General features: G+C 49.2%; 1 protein-coding gene across 3 annotated transcripts in view; it reads left to right on the top strand.

Annotated features, from left to right (window-relative positions):
- mettl14 (methyltransferase 14, N6-adenosine-methyltransferase subunit) overlaps window positions 1-25,023 on the top strand; it is a 37,768-nt gene extending 12,745 nt beyond the window's left edge. For 2 of the 3 annotated variants that reach the window (XM_055910958.1, XM_055910960.1), the window contains 6 exons: window positions 4,532-4,673; window positions 8,588-8,680; window positions 18,824-18,940; window positions 19,653-20,115; window positions 21,433-21,525; window positions 22,973-25,023. In XM_055910958.1, the coding sequence (XP_055766933.1) occupies window positions 4,532-4,673; window positions 8,588-8,680; window positions 18,824-18,940; window positions 19,653-20,115; window positions 21,433-21,525; window positions 22,973-23,184 (1,120 nt within the window). In that variant the 3' untranslated portion in view covers window positions 23,185-25,023. The remainder of the gene's footprint in view (window positions 1-4,531; window positions 4,674-8,587; window positions 8,681-18,823; window positions 18,941-19,652; window positions 20,116-21,432; window positions 21,526-22,972) is intronic. The other variant, XM_055910959.1, reaches the window with a different exon arrangement.
- Window positions 25,024-25,587: the final 564 nt, after the last annotated feature.

Raw genomic sequence — 25,587 nt, 5'->3', positions numbered from 1 at the left:
CTGTGTTAGATTTTTAAAATTAACGTTACTACGACATACAGCGTGCGTTAAAGCGAGACCGCACCGAAATTAATGACGGAATTATACTTTTACATTTTTCAACAGAAATACGAATTAACATCATAAATAGTTCTTACTATTTGATGAGCTTCCATCAGAATCTTGTGCAAGTTGTCCTTTGTCCAGAATCATCGTTGCTCGGTTGTAGATTGTCGTCTTCAACTTAGGAATTAGCAGCAAACATTAGCTATGTGGCCCAGACGTGTCCAACTCTTCATAACGCAGCACAAAGAAAATTCCCGAAAATCGCAATATACTGATTTAAACTGATATAACTCGGTTTAAAATAACTACATTATGATGTCTTTAACACCTATATCGAATAAAATCAGAGCCGGATATATCTAAGGCCTATAACGAGAGCTTTCCAGAATGCCATCCTGAGGTCTGCTTTGCGCAATGACGAACGTTGAAAAGAGTGCACCCCCCGTTCCAAGAGCCTTTATAAGGCCTCAGATCTACCTAGCGACCCCATTCCAATTCTCACTGCTTACTGACATCTAGGGGAAATCGTATGCAGTCCATGTCGACTCATAGATTACATGCAAATTAATAAACTGACCCTGGAACAGAGTGCCCGATTTCAGATTTCTCACTTCCTGACAGGAAGTTTGCTGCAACTTGAGTTCTGTTTTACTCACAGATATAATTCAAACGGTTTTAGAAACTAGAGAGTGTTTTCTATCCAATAGTAATAATAATATGCATATTGTACGAGCAAGAATTGAGAACGAGGCAGTTTAATTTGGGAACGAATTTTTACAAAGTGAAAACAGCGCCCCCATATTGACAAGATTAAATGACTCTGGATAGGAGAGTCTGTTAAATGACTCTGGATAGGAGCCGTCTGCTAAATGACTCCGGATCAGAGAGTCTGTTAAATGACTCTGGATAGGAGAGTCTGCTAAATGACTCTGGATAGGAGAGTCTGTTAAATGACTCTGGATCAGAGAGTCTGTTAAATGACTCTGGATAGGAGAGTCTGCTAAATGACTCCGGATAGGAGAGTCTGTTAAATGACTCTGGATCAGAGAGTCTGTTAAATGACTCTGGATCAGAGAGTCTGTTAAATGACTCTGGATAGGAGAGTCTGCTAAATGACTCCGGATAGGAGAGTCTGTTAAATGACTCTGGATCAGAGAGTCTGTTAAATGACTCTGGATCAGAGAGTCTGTTAAATGACTCTGGATAGGAGAGTCTGTTAAATGACTCTGGATCAGAGAGTCTGTTAAATGACTCTGGATAGGAGAGTCTGTTAAATGACTCTGGATCAGAGAGTCTGTTAAATGACTCTGGATCAGAGAGTCTGTTGAATGACTCTGGATAGGAGAGTCTGTTAAATGACTCTGGATCAGAGAGTCTGTTAAATGACTCTGGATAGGAGAGTCTGTTAAATGACTCTGGATAGGAGAGTCTGTTAAATGACTCTGGATCAGAGAGTCTGTTAAATGACTCTGGATAGGAGAGTCTGTTAAATGACTCTGGATAGGAGAGTCTGCTAAATGACTCTGGATCAGAGAGTCTGTTAAATGACTCTGGATAGGAGAGTCTGTTAAATGACTCTGGATAGGAGAGTCTGTTAAATGACTCTGGATAGGAGAGTCTGTTAAATGACTCTGGATAGGAGAGTCTGTTAAATGACTCTGGATCAGAGAGTCTGTTAAATGACTCTGGATAGGAGAGTCTGTTAAATGACTCTGGATCAGAGAGTCTGTTAAATGACTCTGGATAGGAGAGTCTGTTAAATGACTCTGGATCAGAGAGTCTGTTAAATGACTCTGGATAGGAGAGTCTGTTAAATGACTCTGGATCAGAGAGTCTGCTAAATGACTCTGGATCAGAGAGTCTGTTAAATGACTCCGGATAGGAGCCGTCTGTTAAATGACTCTGGATCAGAGAGTCTGTTAAATGACTCTGGATAGGAGAGTCTGTTAAATGACTCTGGATCAGAGAGTCTGTTAAATGACTCCGGATAGGAGAGTCTGTTAAATGACTCTGGATCAGAGAGTCTGTTAAATGACTCTGGATCAGAGAGTCTGTTAAATGACTCTGGATAGGAGAGTCTGTTAAATGACTCTGGATAGGAGAGTCTGTTAAATGACTCTGGATAGGAGAGTCTGTTAAATGACTCTGGATCAGAGAGTCTGTTAAATGACTCTGGATCAGAGAGTCTGTTAAATGACTCTGGATAGGAGAGTCTGTTAAATGACTCTGGATAGGAGAGTCTGTTAAATGACTCTGGATAGGAGAGTCTGTTAAATGACTCCGGATAGGAGAGTCTGTTAAATGACTCCGGATAGGAGAGTCTGTTAAATGACTCTGGATAGGAGAGTCTGTTAAATGACTCTGGATAGGAGAGTCTGTTAAATGACTCTGGATCAGAGAGTCTGTTAAATGACTCTGGATCAGAGAGTCTGTTAAATGACTCTGGATCAGAGAGTCTGTTAAATGACTCTGGATAGGAGAGTCTGTTAAATGACTCTGGATCAGAGAGTCTGTTAAATGACTCTGGATCAGAGAGTCTGTTAAATGACTCTGGATCAGAGAGTCTGTTAAATGACTCTGGATCAGAGAGTCTGTTAAATGACTCTGGATCAGAGAGTCTGTTAAATGACTCTGGATCAGAGAGTCTGTTAAATGACTCTGGATAGGAGAGTCTGTTAAATGACTCTGGATCAGAGAGTCTGTTAAATGACTCTGGATAGGAGCCGTCTGCTAAATGACTCTGGATAGGAGAGTCTGTTAAATGACTCTGGATAGGAGAGTCTGTTAAATGACTCTGGATAGGAGAGTCTGTTAAATGACTCTGGATCAGAGAGTCTGTTAAATGACTCTGGATAGGAGAGTCTGTTAAATGACTCTGGATCAGAGAGTCTGTTAAATGACTCTGGATAGGAGAGTCTGTTAAATGACTCTGGATCAGAGAGTCTGTTAAATGACTCTGGATCAGAGAGTCTGCTAAATGACTCTGGATCAGAGAGTCTGCTAAATGACTCTGGATAGGAGAGTCTGTTAAATGACTCTGGATAGGAGAGTCTGTTAAATGACTCTGGATAGGAGAGTCTGTTAAATGACTCTGGATAGGAGAGTCTGTTAAATGACTCTGGATAGGAGCCGTCTGCTAAATGACTCCCTACTGTAGTGACTCTGGATAGGAGCCGTCTGCTAAATGACTCCCTCCTGTAGTGACTCTGGATAGGAGCCGTCTGCTAAATGACTCCCTACTGTAGTGACTCTGGATGGGAGCCGTCTGCTAAATGACTCCCTACTGTAGTGACTCTGGATAGGAGCCGTCTGCTAAATGACTCCCTCCTGTAGTGACTCTGGATAGGAGCCGTCTGCTAAATGACTCCCTACTGTAGTGACTCTGGATAGGAGCCGTCTGCTAAATGACTCCCTACTGTAGTGACTCCGGATAGGAGCCGTCTGCTAAATGACTCCCTACTGTAGTGACTCTGGATAGGAGCCGTCTGCTAAATGACTCCCTACTGTAGTGACTCCGGATAGGAGCCGTCTGCTAAATGACTCCCTACTGTAGTGACTCTGGATAGGAGCCGTCTGCTAAATGACTCCCTACTGTAGTGACTCTGGATAGGAGAGTCTGCTAAATGACTCCCTACTGTAGTGACTCTGGATAGGAGCCGTCTGCTAAATGACTCCCTACTGTAGTGACTCTGGATAGGAGCCGTCTGCTAAATGACTCCCTACTGTAGTGACTCCGGATAGGAGCCGTCTGCTAAATGACTCCCTACTGTAGTGACTCTGGATAGGAGCCGTCTGCTAAATGACTCCCTACTGTAGTGACTCTGGATAGGAGCCGTCTGCTAAATGACTCCCTACTGTAGTGACTCTGGATAGGAGCCGTCTGCTAAATGACTCCCTACTGTAGTGACTCTGGATAGGAGCCGTCTGCTAAATGACTCCCTACTGTAGTGTCTCTGGATAGGAGCCGTCTGCTAAATGACTCCCTCCTGTAGTGACTCCGGATAGGAGCCGTCTGCTAAATGACTCCCTACTGTAGTGACTCTGGATAGGAGCCGTCTGCTAAATGACTCCCTCCTGTAGTGACTCTGGATAGGAGCCGTCTGCTAAATGACTCCCTACTGTAGTGTCTCTGGATAGGAGCCGTCTGCTAATTGACTCCCTACTGTAGTGACTCTGGATGGGAGCCGTCTGCTAAATGACTCCCTACTGTAGTGACTCTGGATAGGAGCCGTCTGCTAAATGACTCCCTACTGTAGTGACTCTGGATAGGAGCCGTCTGCTAAATGACTCCCTACTGTAGTGACTCTGGATAGGAGCCGTCTGCTAAATGACTCCCTACTGTAGTGACTCTGGATAGGAGCCGTCTGCTAAATGACTCCCTACTGTAGTGACTCTGGATAGGAGCCGTCTGCTAAATGACTCCCTACTGTCTGCTAAATGACTCCCTACTGTCTGCTAAATGACTCCCGTGTTAATGTGTGTCTAGGTATCTGCAGGCCGACCCAGAGCACTTTGACCTGCGTGACCTGAAGACTAAGTTTGATGTGATCCTGCTGGAGCCTCCGCTGGAGGAATACTACCGAGAGTCAGGAATACCCCACACAGAACGCTACTGGAACTGGGACGATGTGAGTTACTGTGGGGGGGGGGTTAGAGGAATACTACCGAGAGTCAGGAATACCCCACACTGAGCGCTACTGGAACTGGGACGATGTGAGTTACTGTGGGGGGGGGGTTAGAGGAATACTACAGAGAGTCAGGAATACCCCACACTGAACACTACTGGACCTGGGACAATGTGAGTTACTGTGGGGGGGGGGGGGGGGGGGGTTAGAGGAATACTACAGAGAGTCAGGAATACCCCACACTGAACACTACTGGACCTGGGACGATGTGAGTTACTGTGGGGGGGGGGGGGGGTTAGAGGAATACTACAGAGAGTCAGGAATACCCCACACTGAACACTACTGGACCTGGGACGATGTGAGTTACTGTGGGGGGGGGGGGGGTTAGAGGAATACTACAGAGAGTCAGGAATACCCCACACTGAACACTACTGGACCCGGGACGATGTGAGTTACTGTGGGGGGGGGGGTTAGAGGAATACTACCGAGAGTCAGGAATACCCCACACTGAACACTACTGGACCTGGGACGATGTGAGTTACTGGGGGGGGGGGTGATTAGAGGAATACTACAGAGAGTCAGGAATACCCCACACTGAACACTACTGGAACTGGGACGATGTGAGTTACTGTGGGGGGGGGGGGGGGGTTAGAGGAATACTACAGAGAGTCAGGATACCCCACACAGAACGCTACTGGACCTGGGACGATGTGAGTTACTGTGGGGGGGGGGGGGTTAGAGGAATACTACCGAGAGTCAGGAATACCCCACACAGAACGCTACTGGACCTGGGACGATGTGAGTTACTGTGGGGGGGGGGGGGGGTAGAGGAATACTACAGAGAGTCAGGAATACCCCACACTGAACACTACTGGACCTGGGACGATGTGAGTTACTGTGGGGGGGGGGGGGTTAGAGGAATACTACAGAGAGTCAGGAATACCCCACACAGAACACTACTGGACCTGGGACGATGTGAGTTACTGTGGGGGGGGGGGGGGGGGTTAGAGAATACTACAGAGAGTCAGGAATACCCCACACTGAACACTACTGGAACTGGGACGATGTGAGTTACTGTGGGGGGGGGGGGTTAGAGGAATACTATAGAGAGTCAGGAATACCCCACACTGAACACTACTGGACCTGGGACGATGTGAGTTACTGTGGGGGGGGGGGGGGGGTTAGAGGAATACTACAGAGAGTCAGGAATACCCCACACTGAACACTACTGGACCTGGGACGATGTGAGTTACTGTGGGGGGGGGGGGTTAGAGGAATACTACCGAGAGTCAGGAATACCCCACACTGAACACTACTGGACCTGGGACGATGTGAGTTACTGTGGGGGGGGGGGGGGGGGTTAGAGGAATACTACAGAGAGTCAGGAATACCCCACACTGAACACTACTGGACCTGGGACGATGTGAGTTACTGTGGGGGGGGGGGGGGGGGGGTTAGAGGAATACTACCGAGAGTCAGGAATACCCCACACAGAACACTACTGGACCTGGGATGATGTGAGTTACTGTGGGGGGGGGGGTTAGAGGAATACTACAGAGAGTCAGGAATACCCCACACAGAACGCTACTGGACCTGGGACGATGTGAGTTACTGTGGGGTGGGGGGGGGTTAGAGGAATACTACAGAGAGTCAGGAATACCCCACACTGAACACTACTGGACCTGGGACGATGTGAGTTACTGTGGGGGGGGGGGGGGGGGGGTAGAGGAATACTACAGAGAGTCAGGAATACCCCACACTGAACACTACTGGACCTGGGACGATGTGAGTTACTGTGGGGGGGGGGGGGGGTTAGAGGAATACTACCGAGAGTCAGGAATACCCCACACTGAACACTACTGGACCTGGGACGATGTGAGTTACTGTGGGGGGGGGGGGTTTAAAGGAATACTACCGAGAGTCAGGAATACCCCACACTGAACACTACTGGAACTGGGACGATGTGAGTTACTGTGGGGGGGGGGGTTAGAGGAATACTACAGAGAGTCAGGAATACCCCACACAGAACACTACTGGAACTGGGACGATGTGAGTTACTGTGGGGGGGGGGGGGGGGGTTAGAGGAATACTACAGAGAGTCAGGAATACCCCACACTGAACACTACTGGACCTGGGACGATGTGAGTTACTGTGGGGGGGGTTAGAGGAATACTACAGAGAGTCAGGAATACCCCACACTGAACACTACTGGACCTGGGACGATGTGAGTTACTGTGGGGGGGGGGGGGGGGTTAGAGGAATACTACAGAGAGTCAGGAATACCCACACAGAACACTACTGGACCTGGACGATGTGAGTTACTTTGGGGGGGGGGGGGTTAGAGGAATACTACAGAGAGTCAGGAATACCCCACACTGAACACTACTGGAACTGGGACGATGTGAGTTACTGTGGGGGGGGGGGGGGGGGGGGGGGGGGTTAGAGGAATACTACAGAGAGTCAGGAATACCCCACACAGAACACTACTGGAACTGGGACGATGTGAGTTACTGTGGGGGGGGGGGGGGGGGTTAGAGGAATACCTACAGGGAGTCAGGAATACCCCACACCGAACGCTACTGGACCTGGGACGATGTGAGGTTACTGTGGGGGGGGGGGGGGGGGGGGGGGGTTAGAGGAATACTACAGAGAGTCAGGAATACCCCACACTGAACGCTACTGGAACTGGGACGATGTGAGTTACTGTGGGGGGGGGGGGGGGGGGGGGGTTAGAGGAATACTACCGAGAGTCAGGAATACCCCACACTGAACGCTACTGGACCTGGGACGATGTGAGTTACTGTGGGGGGGGGGGGGGGGTTAGAGGAATACTACCGAGAGTCAGGAATACCCCACACTGAACACTACTGGACCTGGGACGATGTGAGTTACTGTGGGGGGGGGGGGGGTTAGAGGAGTACTACAGAGAGTCAGGAATACCCCACACTGAACGCGTACTGGACCTGGGACGATGTGAGTTACTGTGGGGGGGGGGGGGGTTAGAGGAATACTACAGAGAGTCAGGAATACCCCACACTGAACACTACTGGACCTGGGACGATGTGAGTTACTGTGTAAAGAGTATGAAGATATTAAATAGAAATAAAATAATAAAATAAAATAATAATAAATAAATAATAAAATATAAATTAATATATGTTTATTAAATAAAGATTTCTGTTGATTTCTCTCTCTCCCCTCTTCTCTCTCTCTCCCCCTCCTCTCTCTCTCCCTCTCCTCTTCTCTCCTCCCCCTCCTCCTCCCTCTCCCCCTCCTCTTCTCTCCCCTCCTCTCTCTTCCTCTCCCCCTCCTCTTCTCTCTCCCCCTCCTCTCTCTCTCTCCCCTCTTCTCTCTCCCTTCCCCTCTCTCTCTCTCCCTCTTCTCTCTCCCTCTTCTCTCTCTCTCTCCCCTCTTCTCTCTCCCCCCTCCTCTTCTCTCTCCCCCTCCTCTTCTCTCTCCCTCTTCTCTCTCTCCCCCCTCTTCTCTCTCCCCGTCCTCTCTCCCCCCCTCCTCTTCTCTCTCTCCCCCTCCTCTTCTCTCTCCCCCCCTCTCTTCTCTCTCTCCCCCCCCTCTTCTCCTCTCTCCCCCCTCTTCTCTCTCCCCCTCTTCTCTCTCTCCCCCCCTCTTCTCTCTCCCCCTCCTCTCTCCCTCCCCCCCCTCGTCTCTCTCCCTCCTCTCCCCCCTCTCTCTCTCCCCCCTCCTCTTCTCTCTCCCCCCTCTTCTCTCTCTCTCCCCCCCTCTTCTTCTCTCTCCCCCCTCTTCTCCCTCCCCCCTCTTCTTCTCTCTCCCCCCCTCTTCTTCTCCCTCCTCTCTCCCCCCCTCTTCTCTCTCCCCCTCCTCTTCTTCTCTCTCCCCCCTCTTCTTCTCTCCCTCCTCTCTCCCCCCCTCCTCTCTCCCCCCCTCTTCTCTCCCTCTAGATAATGAAGCTGGAGATAGAGGAAATATCAGCCCTGCGTTCCTTTGTCTTTCTCTGGTGTGGATCAGGAGAGGGACTGGACCTGGGGAGAATGGTACTATACACAGAGAGAGGGACTGGACCTGGGGAGAATGGTACTATACACAGAGAGGGACTGGACCTGGGGAGAATGGTACTATACACACAGAGAGAGACTGGACCTGGGGAGAATGGTACTATACACAGAGAGGGACTGGACCTGGGGAGAATGGTACTATACACAGAGAGGGACTGGACCTGGGGAGAATGGTATTACACACACAGAGAGGGACTGGACCTGGGGAGAATGGTATTACACACACAGAGAGGGACTGGACCTGGGGAGAATGGTATTACACACAGAGAGGGACTGGACCTGGGGAGAATGGTACTATACACACAGAGAGGGACTGGACCTGGGGAGAATGGTACTATACACACAGAGAGGGACTGGACCTGGGGAGAATGGTACTATACACACAGAGAGGGACTGGACCTGGGGAGAATGGTACTATACACACAGAGAGGGACTGGACCTGGGGAGAATGGTACTATACACACAGAGAGGGACTGGACCTGGGGAGAATGGTACTATACACACAGAGAGGGACTGGACCTGGGGAGAATGGTACTATACACACAGAGAGGGACTGGACCTGGGGAGAATGGTACTATACACACAGAGAGGGACTGGACCTGGGGAGAATGGTACTATACACACAGAGAGGGGACTGGACCTGGGGAGAATGGTACTATACACACAGAGAGGGACTGGACCTGGGGAGAATGGTACTATACACACAGAGAGGGACTGGACCTGGGGAGAATGGTACTATACACAGAGAGAGACTGGACCTGGGGAGAATGGTACTATACACAGAGAGAGAGGGACTGGACCTGGGGAGAATGGTACTATACACACAGAGAGAGGGACTGGACCTGGGGAGAATGGTACTATACACACAGAGAGAGGGACTGGACCTGGGGAGAATGGTATTACACACACAGAGAGGGACTGGACCTGGGGAGAATGGTACTATACACACAGAGAGGGACTGGACCTGGGGAGAATGGTACTATACACAGAGAGGGACTGGACCTGGGGAGAATGGTACTATACACAGAGAGAGAGGGACTGGACCTGGGGAGAATGGTACTATACACAGAGAGAGAGGGACTGGACCTGGGGAGAATGGTACTATACACAGAGAGAGAGGGACTGGACCTGGGGAGAATGGTATTATACACAGAGAGGGACTGGACCTGGGGAGAATGGTACTATACACAGAGAGGGGGACTGGACCTGGGGAGAATGGTACTATACACAGAGAGAGGGACTGGACCTGGGGAGAATGGTACTATACACAGAGAGAGGGACTGGACCTGGGGAGAATGGTACTATACACAGAGAGAGACTGGACCTGGGGAGAATGGTACTACACACACAGAGAGGGACTGGACCTGGGGAGAATGGTACTATACACACAGAGAGGGACTGGACCTGGGGAGAATGGTACTACACACACAGAGAGGGACTGGACCTGGGGAGAATGGTACTATACACACAGAGAGGGACTGGACCTGGGGAGAATGGTACTATACACAGAGAGAGAGACTGGACCTGGGGAGAATGGTACTATACACATAGAGAGGGACTGGACCTGGGGAGAATGGTACTATACACACAGAGAGGGACTGGACCTGGGGAGAATGGTACTATACACAGAGAGAGACTGGATCTGGGGAGAATGGTACTATACACAGAGAGGGACTGGACCTGGGGAGAATGGTACTATACACACAGAGAGGGACTGGACCTGGGGAGAATGGTACTATACACAGAGAGAGGGACTGGACCTGGGGAGAATGGTACTATACACACAGAGAGGGACTGGACCTGGGGAGAATGGTACTATACACACAGAGAGGGACTGGACCTGGGGAGAATGGTACTATACACAGAGAGAGAGACTGGACCTGGGGAGAATGGTACTATACACACAGAGAGGGACTGGACCTGGGGAGAATGGTACTATACACACAGAGAGAGACTGGACCTGGGGAGAATGGTACTATACACAGAGAGAGGGACTGGACCTGGGGAGAATGGTACTATACACAGAGAGAGAGGGACTGGACCTGGGGAGAATGGTACTATACACACAGAGAGGGACTGGACCTGGGGAGAATGGTACTATATACAAAGAGAGAGAGGGACTGGACCTGGGGAGAATTGTACTATACACAGAGAGAGACTGGACCTGGGGAGAATTGTATTACACACAGAGAGAGGGACTGGACCTGGGGAGAATGGTACTATACACACAGAGAGGGACTGGACCTGGGGAGAATGGTACTATACACAGAGAGGGACTGGACCTGGGGAGAATGGTATTACACACAGAGAGAGAGGACTGGACCTGGGGAGAATGGTACTATACACAGAGAGAGAGGGACTGGACCTGGGGAGAATGGTACTATACACACAGAGAGGGACTGGACCTGGGGAGAATGGTACTATACACAGAGAGGGACTGGACCTGGGGAGAATGGTACTATACACAGAGAGAGGGACTGGACCTGGGGAGAATGGTACTATACACAGAGAGGGACTGGACCTGGGGAGAATGGTACTATACACAGAGAGAGAGGGACTGGACCTGGGGAGAATGGTACTATACACAGAGAGGGACTGGACCTGGGGAGAATGGTACTATACACAGAGAGAGAGGGACTGGACCTGGGGAGAATGGTACTATACACACAGAGAGGGACTGGACCTGGGGAGAATGGTACTATACACAGAGAGAGACAGGACCTGGGGAGAATGGTATTACACACAGAGAGAGACTGGACCTGGGGAGAATGGTACTATACACACAGAGAGGGACTGGACCTGGGGAGAATGGTACTATACACAGAGAGAGAGGGACTGGACCTGGGGAGAATGGTACTATACACACAGAGAGAGACTGGACCTGGGGAGAATGGTACTATACACAGAGAGAGAGGGACTGGACCTGGGGAGAATGGTACTATACACACAGAGAGGGACTGGACCTGGGGAGAATGGTATTACACACAGAGAGAGAGGGACTGGACCTGGGGAGAATGGTACTATACACAGAGAGGGACTGGACCTGGGGAGAATGGTACTATACACACAGAGAGGGACTGGACCTGGGGAGAATGGTACTATACACAGAGAGAGACTGGACCTGGGGAGAATGGTACTATACACAGAGAGGGACTGGACCTGGGGAGAATGGTACTATACACACAGAGAGGGACTGGACCTGGGGAGAATGGTACTATACACAGAGAGAGACTGGACCTGGGGAGAATGGTACTATACACAGAGAGGGACTGGACCTGGGGAGAATGGTACTATACACAGAGAGAGACTGGACCTGGGGAGAATGGTACTATACACACAGAGAGGGACTGGACCTGGGGAGAATGGTACTATACACAGAGAGAGACTGGACCTGGGGAGAATGGTACTATACACACAGAGAGAGACTGGACCTGGGGTATTATAATGGTATTATACTATGTGTATTATGTGTATCATGGTTAGTGTAGTCAACTGGTTAGTGTAGTCAACTGGCTAGTGTAGTCAACTGGTTAGTGTAGTCAACTGGTTAGTGTAGTCAACTGGTTAGTGTAGTCAACTGGCTAGTGTAGTCAACTGGTTAGTGTAGTCAACTGGTTAGTGTAGTCAACTGGTTAGTGTAGTCAACTGGTTAGTGTAGTCAACTGGCTAGTGTAGTCAACTGGTTAGTGTAGTCAACTGGTTAGTGCAGTCAACTGGTTAGTGTAGTCAACTGGTTAGTGCAGTCAACTGGCTAGTGTAGTCAACTGGTTAGTGTAGTCAACTGGCTAGTGTAGTCAACTGGCTAGTGTAGTCAACTGGTTAGTGTAGTTAACAGGCTAGTGTAGTCAACTGACTAGTGTAGTCAACTGGCTAGTGTAGTCAACTGGCTAGTGTAGTCAACTGGCTAGTGTAGTCAACTGGCTAGTGTAGTCAACTGGTTAGTGTAGTCAACTGGTTAGTGTAGTCAACTGGCTAGTCAACTGGCTAGTGTAGTCAACTGGTTAGTGTATTCAACTGGTTAGTGTAGTTAACTGGTTAGTGTAGTTAACTGGCTCGTAGTCAACTGGTTAGTGTCGTCAACTGGTTAGTGTAGTCAACTGGCTAGTGTAGTCAACTGGCTAAACTGGCTAGTGTAGTCAACTGGTTAGTGTAGTCAACTGGTTAGTGTAGTCAACTGGCTAGTGTAGTCAACTGGTTAGTGTAGTCAACTGGTTAGTGTAGTCAACTGGTTAGTGTAGTCAACTGGCTAGTGTAGTCAACTGGTTAGTGTCGTCAACTGGTTAGTGTAGTTAACTGGCTCGTAGTCAACTGGTTAGTGTCGTCAACTGGTTAGTGTAGTCAACTGGCTAGTGTAGTCAACTGGTTAGTGTAGTCAACTGGTTAGTGTAGTCAACTGGCTAGTGTAGTCAACTGGCTAGTGTAGTCAACTGGCTAGTGTCGTCAACTGGTTAGTGTCGTCAACTGGTTAGTGTCGTCAACTGGTTAGTGTCGTCAACTGGTTAGTGTAATTAACTGGTTAGTGTCGTCAACTGGCTAGTGTCGTCAACTGGCTAGTGTAGTCAACTGGTTAGTGTAGTCAACTGGCTAGTACACTGGTTAGTGTAGTCAACTGGCTAGTGTAGTCAACTGGCTAGTGTAGTCAACTGGTTAGTTTAGTCAACTGGCTAGTGTAGTCAACTGGTTAGTGTAATTAACTGGTTAGTGTCGTCAACTGGTTAGTGTAGTCAACTGGCTAGTGTAGTCAACTGGCTAGTGTAGTCAACTGGTTAGTGTAGTCAACTGGTTAGTCAACTGGTTAGTGTAGTCAACTGGCTAGTGTAGTCAACTGGTTAGTGTAGTCAACTGGCTAGTGTAGTCAACTGGTTAGTGTCGTCAACTGGTTAGTGTAATTAACTGGTTAGTGTAATTAACTGGTTAGTGTCGTCAACTGGTTAGTGTAGTCAACTGGCTAGTCAACTGGTTAGTGTAGTCAACTGGCTAGTGTAGTCAACTGGCTAGTGTAGTCAACTGGTTAGTGTAGTCAACTGGCTAGTCAACTGGTTAGTGTAGTCAACTGGCTAGTGTAGTCAACTGGCTAGTGTAGTCAACTGGCTAGTCTATTCAACTGGCTAGTGTAGTCAACTGGTTAGTGTAGTCAACTGGCTAGTCAACTGGTTAGTGTAGTCAACTGGCTAGTGTAGTCAACTGGCTAGTGTAGTCAACTGGCTAGTCTATTCACCTGGCTAGTGTAGTCAACTGGTTAGTGTAGTCAACTGGTTAGTGTAATTAACTGGTTAGTGTCGTCAACTGGTTAGTGTAGTCAACTGGCTAGTGTAGTCAACTGGCTAGTGTAGTCAACTGGTTAGTGTAGTCAACTGGTTAGTCAACTGGTTAGTGTAGTCAACTGGCTAGTGTAGTCAACTGGTTAGTGTAGTCAACTGGCTAGTGTAGTCAACTGGTTAGTGTAGTCAACTGGTTAGTGTAGTCAACTGGCTAGTGTAGTCAACTGGTTAGTGTAGTCAACTGGTTAGTCAACTGGTTAGTGTAGTCAACTGGCTAGTGTAGTCAACTGGCTAGTGTAGTCAACTGGTTAGTGTAGTCAACTGGCTAGTGTAGTCAACTGGCTAGTGTAGTCAACTGGTTAGTGTAGTCAACTGGCTAGTCAACTGGCTAGTGTAGTCAACTGGTTAGTGTAGTCAACTGGCTAGTGTAGTCAACTGGCTAGTGTAGTCAACTGGTTAGTGTAGTCAACTGGCTAGTGTAGTCAACTGGTTAGTGTAGTCAACTGGCTAGTGTAGTCAACTGGTTAGTGTAATTAACTGGTTAGTGTCGTCAACTGGTTAGTGTCGTCAACTGGTTAGTGTAGTCAACTGGCTAGTGTAGTCAACTGGCTAGTGCAGTCAACTGGTTAGTGTAGTCAACTGGTTAGTGTAGTCAACTGGTTAGTGTAGTCAACTGGTTAGTGTAGTCAACTGGTTAGTCAACTGGTTAGTGTAGTCAACTGGCTAGTGTAGTCAACTGGCTAGTGTAGTCAACTGGTTAGTGTAGTCAACTGGCTAGTGTAGTCAACTGGCTAGTGTAGTCAACTGGTTAGTGTAGTCAACTGGCTAGTCAACTGGCTAGTGCAGTCAACTGGCTAGTGTAGTCAACTGGCTAGTGTAGTCAACTGGCTAGTGCAGTCAACTGGCTAGTGTAGTCAACTGGTTAGTGTAGTCAACTGGCTAGTGTCGTTAACTGGCTCGTAGTCAACTGGCTAGTGTAGTCAACTGGTTAGTGTAGTCAACTGGCTAGTGTAGTCAACTGGCTAGTGTAGTCAACTGGCTAGTGTAGTCAACTGGCTAGTGTAGTCAACTGGCTAGTGTAGTCACCTGGTTAGTGTAGTCAACTGGTTAGTGTAGTCAACTGGCTAGTGTAGTCACCTGGTTAGTGTAGTCAACTGGTTAGTGTAGTCAACTGGCTAGTGTAGTCATCTGGGTAGTGTAGTCAACTGGTTAGTGTAGTCAACTGGTTAGTGTAGTCAACTGGTTAGTGTAGTCAACTGGCTAGTGTAGTCAACTGGCTAGTGTCGTCAACTGGCTAGTCAACTGGTTAGTGTCGTCAACTGGTTAGTCAACTGGTTAGTGTCGTCAACTGGTTAGTGCAGTCAACTGGTTAGTCAACTGGTTAGTGTAGTCAACTGGTTAGTGCAGTCAACTGGTTAGTGTAGTCAACTGGTTAGTGTAGTCAACTGGTTAGTGTAGTCAACTGGTTAGTGTAGTCAACTGGCTAGTGTAGTCAACTGGCTAGTGCAGTCAACTGGCTAGTGCAGTCAACTGGCTAGTGCAGTTAACTGGCTAGTGTAGTCAACTGGCTAGTGTAGTCAACTGGTTAGTCTAGTCAACTGGTTAGTGTAGTCAACTGGCTAGTGTAGTCAACTGGCTAGTGTAGTCAACTGGCTAGTGTAGTCAACTGGCTAGTGTAGTCAACTGGCTAGTGCAGTCATCTGGCTAGTGCAGTTAACTGGCTAGTGCAGTCAACTGGTTAGTCAACTGGCTAGTGTAGTCAACTGGCTAGTGTAGTCAACTGGTTAGTGTAGTCAACTGGCTAGTGTAGTCAACTGGTTAGTGTAGTCAACTGGTTAGTGTAGTCAACTGGTTAGTGCAGTCAACTGGTTAGTGCAGTCAACTGGTTAGTGTAGTCAACTGGTTAGTGTAGTCAACTGGTTAGTGTAGTCAACTGGTTAGTGTAGTTAACTGGCTAGTGTAGTCAACTGGCTCGTAGTCAACTGGTTAGTGTCGTCAACTGGTTAGTGTAGTTAACTGGCTCGTAGTCAACTGGTTAGTGTAGTCAACTGGTTAGTGTAGTCAACTGGTTAGTGTAGTCAACTGGTTAGTGTCATCAACTGGCTAGTGCAGTCAACTGGCTAGTGTAGTCACCTGGTTAGTGTAGTCAACTGGCTAGTGTAGTCAACTGGCTAGTGTAGTCAACAGGCTAGTGTAGTCAACTGGCTAGTGTAGTCACCTGGTTAGTGTAGTCAACTGGCTAGTGCAGTCAACTGGCTAGTCTAGTCAACTGGCTAGTGTAGTCAACTGGCTAGTGCAGTCAACTGGCTAGTGTAGTCAACTGGCTAGTGTAGTCAACTGGCTAGTGTAGTCAACTGGCTCGTAGTCAACTGGCTAGTGTAGTCAACTGGCTAGTGTAGTCAACTGGCTAGTGTAGTCAACTGGCTAGTGTAGTCAACTGGCTAGTGTAGTCAACTGGCTAGTGCAGTCAACTGGCTAGTGTAGTCAACTGGCTAGTGTAGTCAACTGGCTAGTGTAGTCAACTGGCTAGTGCAGTCAACTGGCTAGTCTAGTCAACTGGCTAGTGTAGTCAACTGGCTAGTGCAGTCAACTGGCTAGTGTAGTCAACTGGCTAGTCTATTCAACTGGCTAGTGTAGTTAACTGGTTAGTGTAGTCAACTGGTTAGTGTAGTCAACTGGCTAGTGTAGTCAACTGGCTAGTGCAGTCAACTGGCTAGTGTAGTCAACTGGCTAGTGCAGTCACCTGGCTAGTGTAGTCAACTGGCTAGTGTAGTCAACTGGTTAGTGTAGTCAACTGGCTAGTGCAGTCAACTGGCTAGTGTAGTCAACTGGCTAGTGCAGTCACCTGGTTAGTGCAGTCAACTGGCTAGTGTAGTCAACTGGCTAGTGTAGTCAACTGGCTAGTGTAGTCACCTGGTTAGTGTAGTCAACTGGCTAGTGTAGTCAACTGGTTAGTGTAGTCAACTGGTTAGTGTAGTTAACTGGTTAGTGTAGTTAACAGTCATTTCACTACAGGTAGTGTAGTTAACTGGTTAGTGTAGTTAACTGGTTAGTGTAGTTAACTGGTTAGTGTAGTTAACTGGTTAGTGTAGTTAACTACACTACCTGTTAACTACACTAACCAGTTATCTGGGTAGTGTAGTTAACTGGTTAGTGTAGTTAACTGGTTAGTGTAGTTAACTGGTTAGTGTAGTTAACTGGTTAGTGTAGTTAACTGGTTAGTGTAGTTAACTGGTTAGTGTAGTTAACTGGTTAGTGTAGTTAACAGGTAGTGTAGTTAACAGGTAGTGTAGTTATCTGGGTAGTGTAGTTAACTGGTTAGTGTAGTTATCTGGGTAGTGTAGTTAACTGGGTAGTGTAGTTAACAGGTAGTGTAGTTATCTGGGTAGTGTAGTTAACTGGTTAGTGTAGTTATCTGGGTAGTGTAGTTAACTGGGTAGTGTAGTTAACTGGTTAGTGTAGTTATCTGGGTAGTGTAGTTAACTGGGTAGTGTAGTTAACTGGGTAGTGTAGTTAACTGGGTAGTGTAGTTATCTGGGTAGTGTAGTTAACTGGGTAGTGTAGTTAACAGGTAGTGTAGTTATCTGGGTAGTGTAGTTATCTGGGTAGTGTAGTTAACTGGGTAGTGTAGTTAACTGGTTAGTGTAGTTATCTGGGTAGTGTAGTTAACTGGTTAGTGTAGTTATCTGGGTAGTGTAGTTAACTGGGTAGTGTAGTTATCTGGGTAGTGTAGTTATCTGGGTAGTGTAGTAAACTGGGTAGTGTAGTTAACTGGTTAGTGTAGTTAACTGGGTAGTGTAGTTAACTGGGTAGTGTAGTTAACTGGGTAGTGTAGTTAACTGGGTAGTGTAGTTATCTGGGTAGTGTAGTTAACTGGGTAGTGTAGTTAACAGGTAGTGTAGTTAACAGGTAGTGTAGTTATCTGGGTAGTGTAGTTAACTGGGTAGTGTAGTTAACTGGGTAGTGTAGTTAACTGGTTAGTGTAGTTATCTGGGTAGTGTAGTTAACTGGGTAGTGTAGTTATCTGGGTAGTGTAGTTAACTGGGTAGTGTAGTTAACAGGTAGTGTAGTTAACAATCATTACACTACAGGTAGTGTAGTTAACTGGTTAGTGTAGTTATCTGGGTAGTGTAGTTAACTGGTTAGTGTAGTTATCTGGGTAGTGTAGTTAACTGGTTAGTGTAGTTAACAGTCATTTCACTACAGGTTTCCCCTTAAACTGTATATTTATATTTGTTTATGAATCTGGACTTCAAGTGTGAAACACAAACACACAATCAACTCTCTCCTCCCTCCTCTCCCTCCTCCTCTCTCTCCTCCCTCCGCCTCCCTCCTCCTCTCCCTCCTCCCTCCTCCTCTCTCTCCTCCCTCCTCTTCCTCCACCCACCTCTCCCTCCTCTTCCTCCTCCCTCATCTTCCTCCACCCTCCTCTTCCTCTCCCGCTATTCCCTCTTCTCCCCTCCTCCCTACACCCTCCTCTCCCTCCTCATCCTCCTCTCTCTCCTCCCTACACCCTCCTCTTCCTCCTCCCTCCTCCCTACACCCTCCTCTTCCTCCTCCCTCCTCCCTACACCCTCCTCTTCCTCCTCCCTACACCCTCCTCTTCCTCCTCCCTCCTCCCTCCTCTCTCCCCTCCCTCCTCCCCTCCCTCCTCCCTCCTCTCCTTCCTCTCCCCTCCACCCCCCTCTCCCTCCTCCCTCCTCTCCTTCCTCTCCCCTCCACCCCCCTCTCCCTCCACCCCCCTCTCCCTCCTCTCCCTCCACCCTCCTCTCCTCTCTCCTCTTCCCCTCTCCCTCCACCCTCCTCTCCCTCCACCCTCCTCTCCTTCCTCTCCCTACTCCCTCCTCTCCCCCCTCCACAGTGTCTGAGAAAGTGGGGTTTCAGACGTTGTGAGGATATCTGTTGGATCAAGACCAACAAGAACAACCCTGGAAAGACCAAAACCCTGGACCCTAAAGCTGTGTTTCAGAGAACCAAGGTAACACACCAAAACCCTGGACCCTAAAGCTGTGTTTCAGAGAACCAAGGTACCACACCAAAACCCTGGACCCTAAAGCTGTGTTTCAGAGAACCAAGGTAACAGACACCATGACACCAACACACACTGTCTCATGCACATCTCTCTCCTTTTCTCCTTCTCTTCTCCCCCCTCCTCCCTCTCCCTCCCCCCTCCCTCTTTCCCTCTCTCCTCCTCCCCTCTCCCCCCCCCCCTCTCTCCTCCTCCCCTCCCTCCCTCCCCCTTTTCTCTCTCCTCCCCTCCCTCCCCCTTTTCTCTCTCCTCCCTCTCCCCTCTCTCCTCCCCCCTCTCTCCCTCTCTCCTCCCTCCCCCCTCTCCCATCTCTTCTCCCCTATCCCCCCCTCTCTTCTCCCCTATCCTCCCCTCTCTCCTCCTCCCTCTCTCCTCCTCCCCTTTCTCCTCCCGCTCTCCTCCCTCTCTCCTCCTCCCCTCTCTCCTCTCCTCCCTTCCTCTCCCCTCTCTCCTCCCCCTCTCCTCCCTCCCCCCTCTCTCCTCCCCTCCCTCCCCCCCTCTCTCCTCCCCCCCTCCTCCCCTCCCCCCCCTCTCTCCTCCCTTCCTCTCCCCTCCCTCCTCCCCCTCTCCTCTCTCCTCCCCCCTCCCCCCCTCTCTCCTCCCTTCCTCTCCCCTCCCTCCTCCCCCTCTCCTCTCTCCTCCCCCCTCCTCCCCTCTCTAGGAACACTGTCTCATGGGTATTAAAGGAACAGTGCGGCGGTCTACAGATGGGGATTTCATCCACGCCAACGTGGATATCGACCTGATTATCACCGAGGAGCCTGAGATCGGGAACGTGGAGAAGCCGGTGGAGATATTCCACATCATAGAACACTTCTGTCTGGGGAGACGTCGACTACACCTGTTTGGACGAGACTCTACTATCAGACCAGGTGAGATATTCCATATTATAGAACACTTCTGTCTGGGGAGACGTCGACTACACCTGTTTGGACGGGACTCTACTATCAGACCAGGTGAGATATTCCATATTATAGAACACTTCTGTCTGGGGAGACGTCGACTACACCTGTTTGGACGAGACTCTACTATCAGACCAGGTGAGATATTCCACATCATAGAACACTTCTGTCTGGGGAGACGTCGACTACACCTGTTTGGACGGGACTCTACTATCAGACCAGGTGAGATATTCCACATCATAGAACACTTCTGTCTGGGGAGACGTCGACTACACCTGTTTGGACGAGACTCTACTATCAGACCAGGTGAGATATTCCATATTATAGAACACTTCTGTCTGGGGAGACGTCGACTACACCTGTTTGGACGGGACTCTACCATCAGACCAGGTGAGATATTCCATATTATAGAACACTTCTGTCTGGGGAGACGTCGACTACACCTGTTTGGACGAGACTCTACTATCAGACCAGGTGAGATATTCCATATTATAGAACACTTCTGTCTGGGGAGACGTCGACTACACCTGTTTGGACGGGACTCTACCATCAGACCAGGTGAGATATTCCATATTATAGAACACTTCTGTCTGGGGAGACGTCGACTACACCTGTTTGGACGGGACTCTACCATCAGACCAGGTGAGATATTCCATATTATAGAACACTTCTGTCTGGGGAGACGTCGACTACACCTGTTTGGACGAGACTCTACTATCAGACCAGGTGAGATATTCCACATCATAGAACACTTCTGTCTGGGGAGACGTCGACTACACCTGTTTGGACGGGACTCTACCATCAGACCAGGTGGGTCATACAGACCAGGTGTTTCATACAGACCAGGTTGGTCATACAGACCAGGTGGGTCATCAGACCAGGTGGGTCATACCAATGACTGTATATGTGAAAGGACAAAGCCATGGATCACGTGACACCAGTCATTCCTATGTGAAGACTCTGTAACCCACTGAAACCAGATGAAGCCAGTTAAGATGGAGACATGACACGAGCAGTTTGATCTACTCCAGGAAGTTACACTCTCCTCTCTCCCTCCTCTCCTCTTTGTCTCCCTCCCCTCCCCTCTCTCTTTCTCTCCCTCCCCTTCTCTCTCTCTCTCTCCCTCCCCTCTCTCTTTCTCTCCCTCCCCTCCTCTCTCTTTCTCTCCCTCTCCCTCCCTCCCCTCTCTCTTTCTCTCCCTCCCCTCCTCTCTCTTTCTCTCCCTCTCCCTCCCTCCCCTCCTCTCTCTCTCCCCTTCTCTTTCTCTCCCTCCCCTTATCTTTCTCTCCCTCCCCTCCTCTCTCTCTCCCCTTCTCTTTCTCCCTCCCCTCTCTCTTTCTCCCTCCCCTCTCTCTCCCCCCTCTCTCCTCTCTCTCTCCCCTCTCTCTCTCCCTCCCCTCTCTTTCTCTCTCTCTCTGTCCCCTTTTCTCTCTCTCTCCCCTTCTCTCTGTCTCTCTGTCTCTCTCTCTCTGTCTCTCTCCTCCTCTCTCTCCTCTCTCTCTCCCCCTCTCTCCCTCCTCTCTGTCTCTCTGTCTCCAGGGTGGTTGACAGTAGGTCCTACTCTGACCAACAGTAACTTCAACTCAGAGTCTTACTCCTCCCACTTCTCAATCACACAGTCTCACCTCTCAGGTAGGTCCTTAATCACACCACACTCACACCTCAGGTAGGTCTTACACACATTGATCTGTCTTGTCTGTCCTCTCTCTCATCTCCTCTCTCTCTCCTCCATCTAATCTCTCATCTCCTCTCATCTCCTCTCATCTCCTCTCTCTCTCCTCCATCTCCTCTCCTCTCTCTCCTCCATCTAATCTCTCATCTCCTCTCTCTCCTCCATCTCATATCCATCTCTTCTCCTCTCTCCTCCATCTAATATCTCCATCTCTTCTCCATCTAATATCTCCATCTGTTCTCCTCTCTCTCCTCCATCTAATCGCTCATCTCCTCTCCTCCATCTAATATCTCATCTCATCTCTCCTCCATCTAATCTCTCATCTCCTCTCCTCCTCTCCTCTCCTCTCTCTCCTCCATCTAATCTCTCATCTCCTCTCCTCCTCTCCATCTCCTCTCTCTCCTCCATCTCTTCTTCTCTGTCTAATCCCTGTTGTCTCCTCTTGGTGTGTCCATCTCTTCTCCTCCATCTAATCCCAGTTGTCTCCTCTTGGTGTCTCCTCCATCTCTTCTTCTCTGTCTAATCCATGTTGTCTCCTCTTGGTGTCTCCTCCATCTCTTCTTCTCTGTCTAATCCATGTTGTCTCCTCTTGGTGTCTCCTCCATCTCTTCTTCTCTGTCTAATCCCAGTTGTCTCCTCTTGGTGTCTCCTCCATCTCTTCTTCTCTGTCTAATCCCTGTTGTCTCCTCTCTCTCCTCCATCTCTTCTTCTCTGTCTAATCCCTGTTGTCTCCTCTTGGTGGGTCCTCCATCTCTTCTTCTCTGTCTAATCCCTGTCGTCTCCTCTTGGTGTGTCCATCTCTTCTTCTCTGTCTAATCCCTGTTGTCTCCTCTTGGTGGGTCCTCCATCTCTTCTTCTCTGTCTAATCCCTGTTGTCTCCTCTCTCTCCTCCATCTCTTCTTCTCTGTCTAATCCCTGTTGTCTCCTCTCTCTCCTCCATCTCTTCTCTGTCTAATCCCTGTTGTCTCCTCTCTCTCCTCCATCTCTTCTTCTCTGTCTAATCCCTGTTGTCTCCTCTCTCTCCTCCATCTCTTCTTCTCTGTCTAATCCCCGTTGTCTCCTCTCTCTCCTCCATCTCTTCTTCTCTGTCTAATCCCTGTTGTCTCCTCTTGGTGTCTCCTCCATCTCTTCTCTGTCTAATCCCTGTTGTCTCCTCTCTCTCCTCCATCTCTTCTCTGTCTAATCCCTGTTGTCTCCTCTCTCTCCTCCATCTCTTCTTCTCTGTCTAATCCCTGTTGTCTCCTCTCTCTCCTCCATCTCTTCTTCTCTGTCTAATCCCTGTTGTCTCCTCTTGGTGTCTCCTCCATCTCTTCTTCTCTGTCTAATCCCTGTTGTCTCCTCTTGGTGTGTCCTCCATCTCTTCTTCTCTGTCTAATCCCTGTTCTCTCCTCTTGGTGTGTCCTCCAGGCTGTACAGAGGAGATAGAACGTCTGCGACCCAAGTCACCTCCCTCCAAGCTGAAGTCAGACCGTGGAGGGGGGTCATCCCGTGGGGGGCGTGGGGGTCCTAACGCCGGCCGGGGGGGGGACAGGGGCCGGGAGAGGAACAGGTCCTTTAGAGGGGACAGGGGAGGGTTCAGAGGTCGGGGGGGTCCACACCGCGGGTTCCCACCTCGCTAGGACAGACGGTTCAGAGGGGGGGTCCACACCGCCGGACAGACGGATTATACTGAGAGATGGTCGGACACTCATATTCTATACCCTCGTCCAGAAGTGTCCTCTCCTTCTCTCCTAGTGATTGGGTTGGTGCCCCAGTCCTTTTAAATCCACCAGGGGGAGTGAACGAGTGCACACTTCAGGAGAAGGGTGGACAGGAGCCACTCCCACCCCTCTCTCTCACTCACACACACACACACACACACCTCTCTCTCTCACACACACACACACACACACACACACACACACACACACACACACTCCCACCCCTCTCTCACACACACACACTCCCACCCCTCTCTCACACACACACACACACACACTCCCACCTCTCTCTCTCACACACACACACACACACACACACACCCCTCTCTCTCTCACACACACACACACACCCCCCTCTCTCACACACACACACACACACACACACACACACACACCCCTCTCTCTCACACACACACACACACACACACCCCTCTCTCTCACACACACACACACACACACACACACACACACACACACACCCCCCTCTCTCTCACACACACACACACACACACACACACACACACACACACACACACACCCCTCTCTCTCTCACACACACACACACACCCCCCTCTCTCACACACACACACACACACACACACACCCCTCTCTCTCACACACACACACACACACACACACACACACACACACACACACACACACACACACACACACACACACACACACACACACACACACACCCCTCTCTCTCACACACACACACACACACACACACACACACACCCCCCTCTCTCTCACACACACACACACACACACACACACACACACACACCCCACTCTCTCTCTCACACACACACACACACACACACACACCCCCCACTCTCTCTCACACACACACACACACACACACACACACACACACACACACACACACACACCCCCCTCTCTCTCACACACACACACACACACACACACACACACACACACACACACACACACACCCCTCTCTCTCTCACACACACACACACACACACACACACCCCCCTCTCTCACACACACACACACACACACACACACACACACACACACACACACACACACACACACACACACACACACACACACACACACACACCCCCCTCTCTCTCACACACACACACACACACACACACACACACACCCCTCTCTCTCTCACACACACACACACACACCCCCCTCTCTCACACACACACACACACACACACACACCCCTCTCTCTCACACACACACACACACACACACACACACACACACACACACACACACACACACACACACACACACACACACACACACACACACACACCCCTCTCTCTCACACACACACACACACACACACACCCCCCTCTCTCACACACACACACACACACACACACACACACACACCCCCCTCTCTCTCTCACACACACACACACACACACACACACCCCCCTCTCTCTCTCACACACACACACACACACACACACACACACACACACACACACACACCCCCCTCTCTCTCACACACACACACACACACACACACACACACACACACACACACACACACACACACACCCCTCTCTCTCTCACACACACACACACACACACACACACCCCCCTCTCTCACACACACACACACACACACACACACACACACACACACACACACACCCCTATCTAGATGGTTGGAGAGTCTTCTGATCCATAGATTGATAATAAACATGTTTTTATTAATGTTTTTTTTTGTACCTTCTAATAAAACATCAGAACCATTAATATATCTGGAGTGGTTTAATCTACCAGAACCATTAATATGTCTGGAGTGGTTTAATCTACCAGAACATCATCAGAACCATTAATATGTCTGGAGTGGTTTAATCTACCAGAACATCATCAGAACCATTAATATGTCTGGAGGGGTTAATCTACCAGAACCATTAATATGTCTGGAGTGGGTTAATCTACCAGAACATCATCAGAACCATTAATATATCTGGAGTGGGTTAATCTACCAGAACCATTAATATGTCTGGAGTGGTTTAATCTACCAGAACATCATCAGAACCATTAATATGTCTGGAGTGGTTTAATCTACCAGAACATCATCAGAACCATTAATATGTCTGGAGTGGTTTAATCTACCAGAACATCATCAGAACCATTAATATGTCTGGAGGGGTTAATCTACCAGAACCATTAATATGTCTGGAGTGGGTTAATCTACCAGAACATCATCAGAACCATTAATATATCTGGAGTGGGTTAATCTACCAGAACCATTAATATGTCTGGAGTGGTTTAATCTACCAGAACATCACCAGAACCAGTAATATGTCTGGA

The sequence above is a fragment of the Salvelinus fontinalis genome, unplaced genomic scaffold, assembly GCF_029448725.1.
Source record: "Salvelinus fontinalis isolate EN_2023a unplaced genomic scaffold, ASM2944872v1 scaffold_0039, whole genome shotgun sequence".
Lineage (NCBI taxonomy): Eukaryota > Metazoa > Chordata > Actinopteri > Salmoniformes > Salmonidae > Salvelinus > Salvelinus fontinalis.
This window is presented reverse-complemented; position numbering and strand designations above follow the sequence as displayed.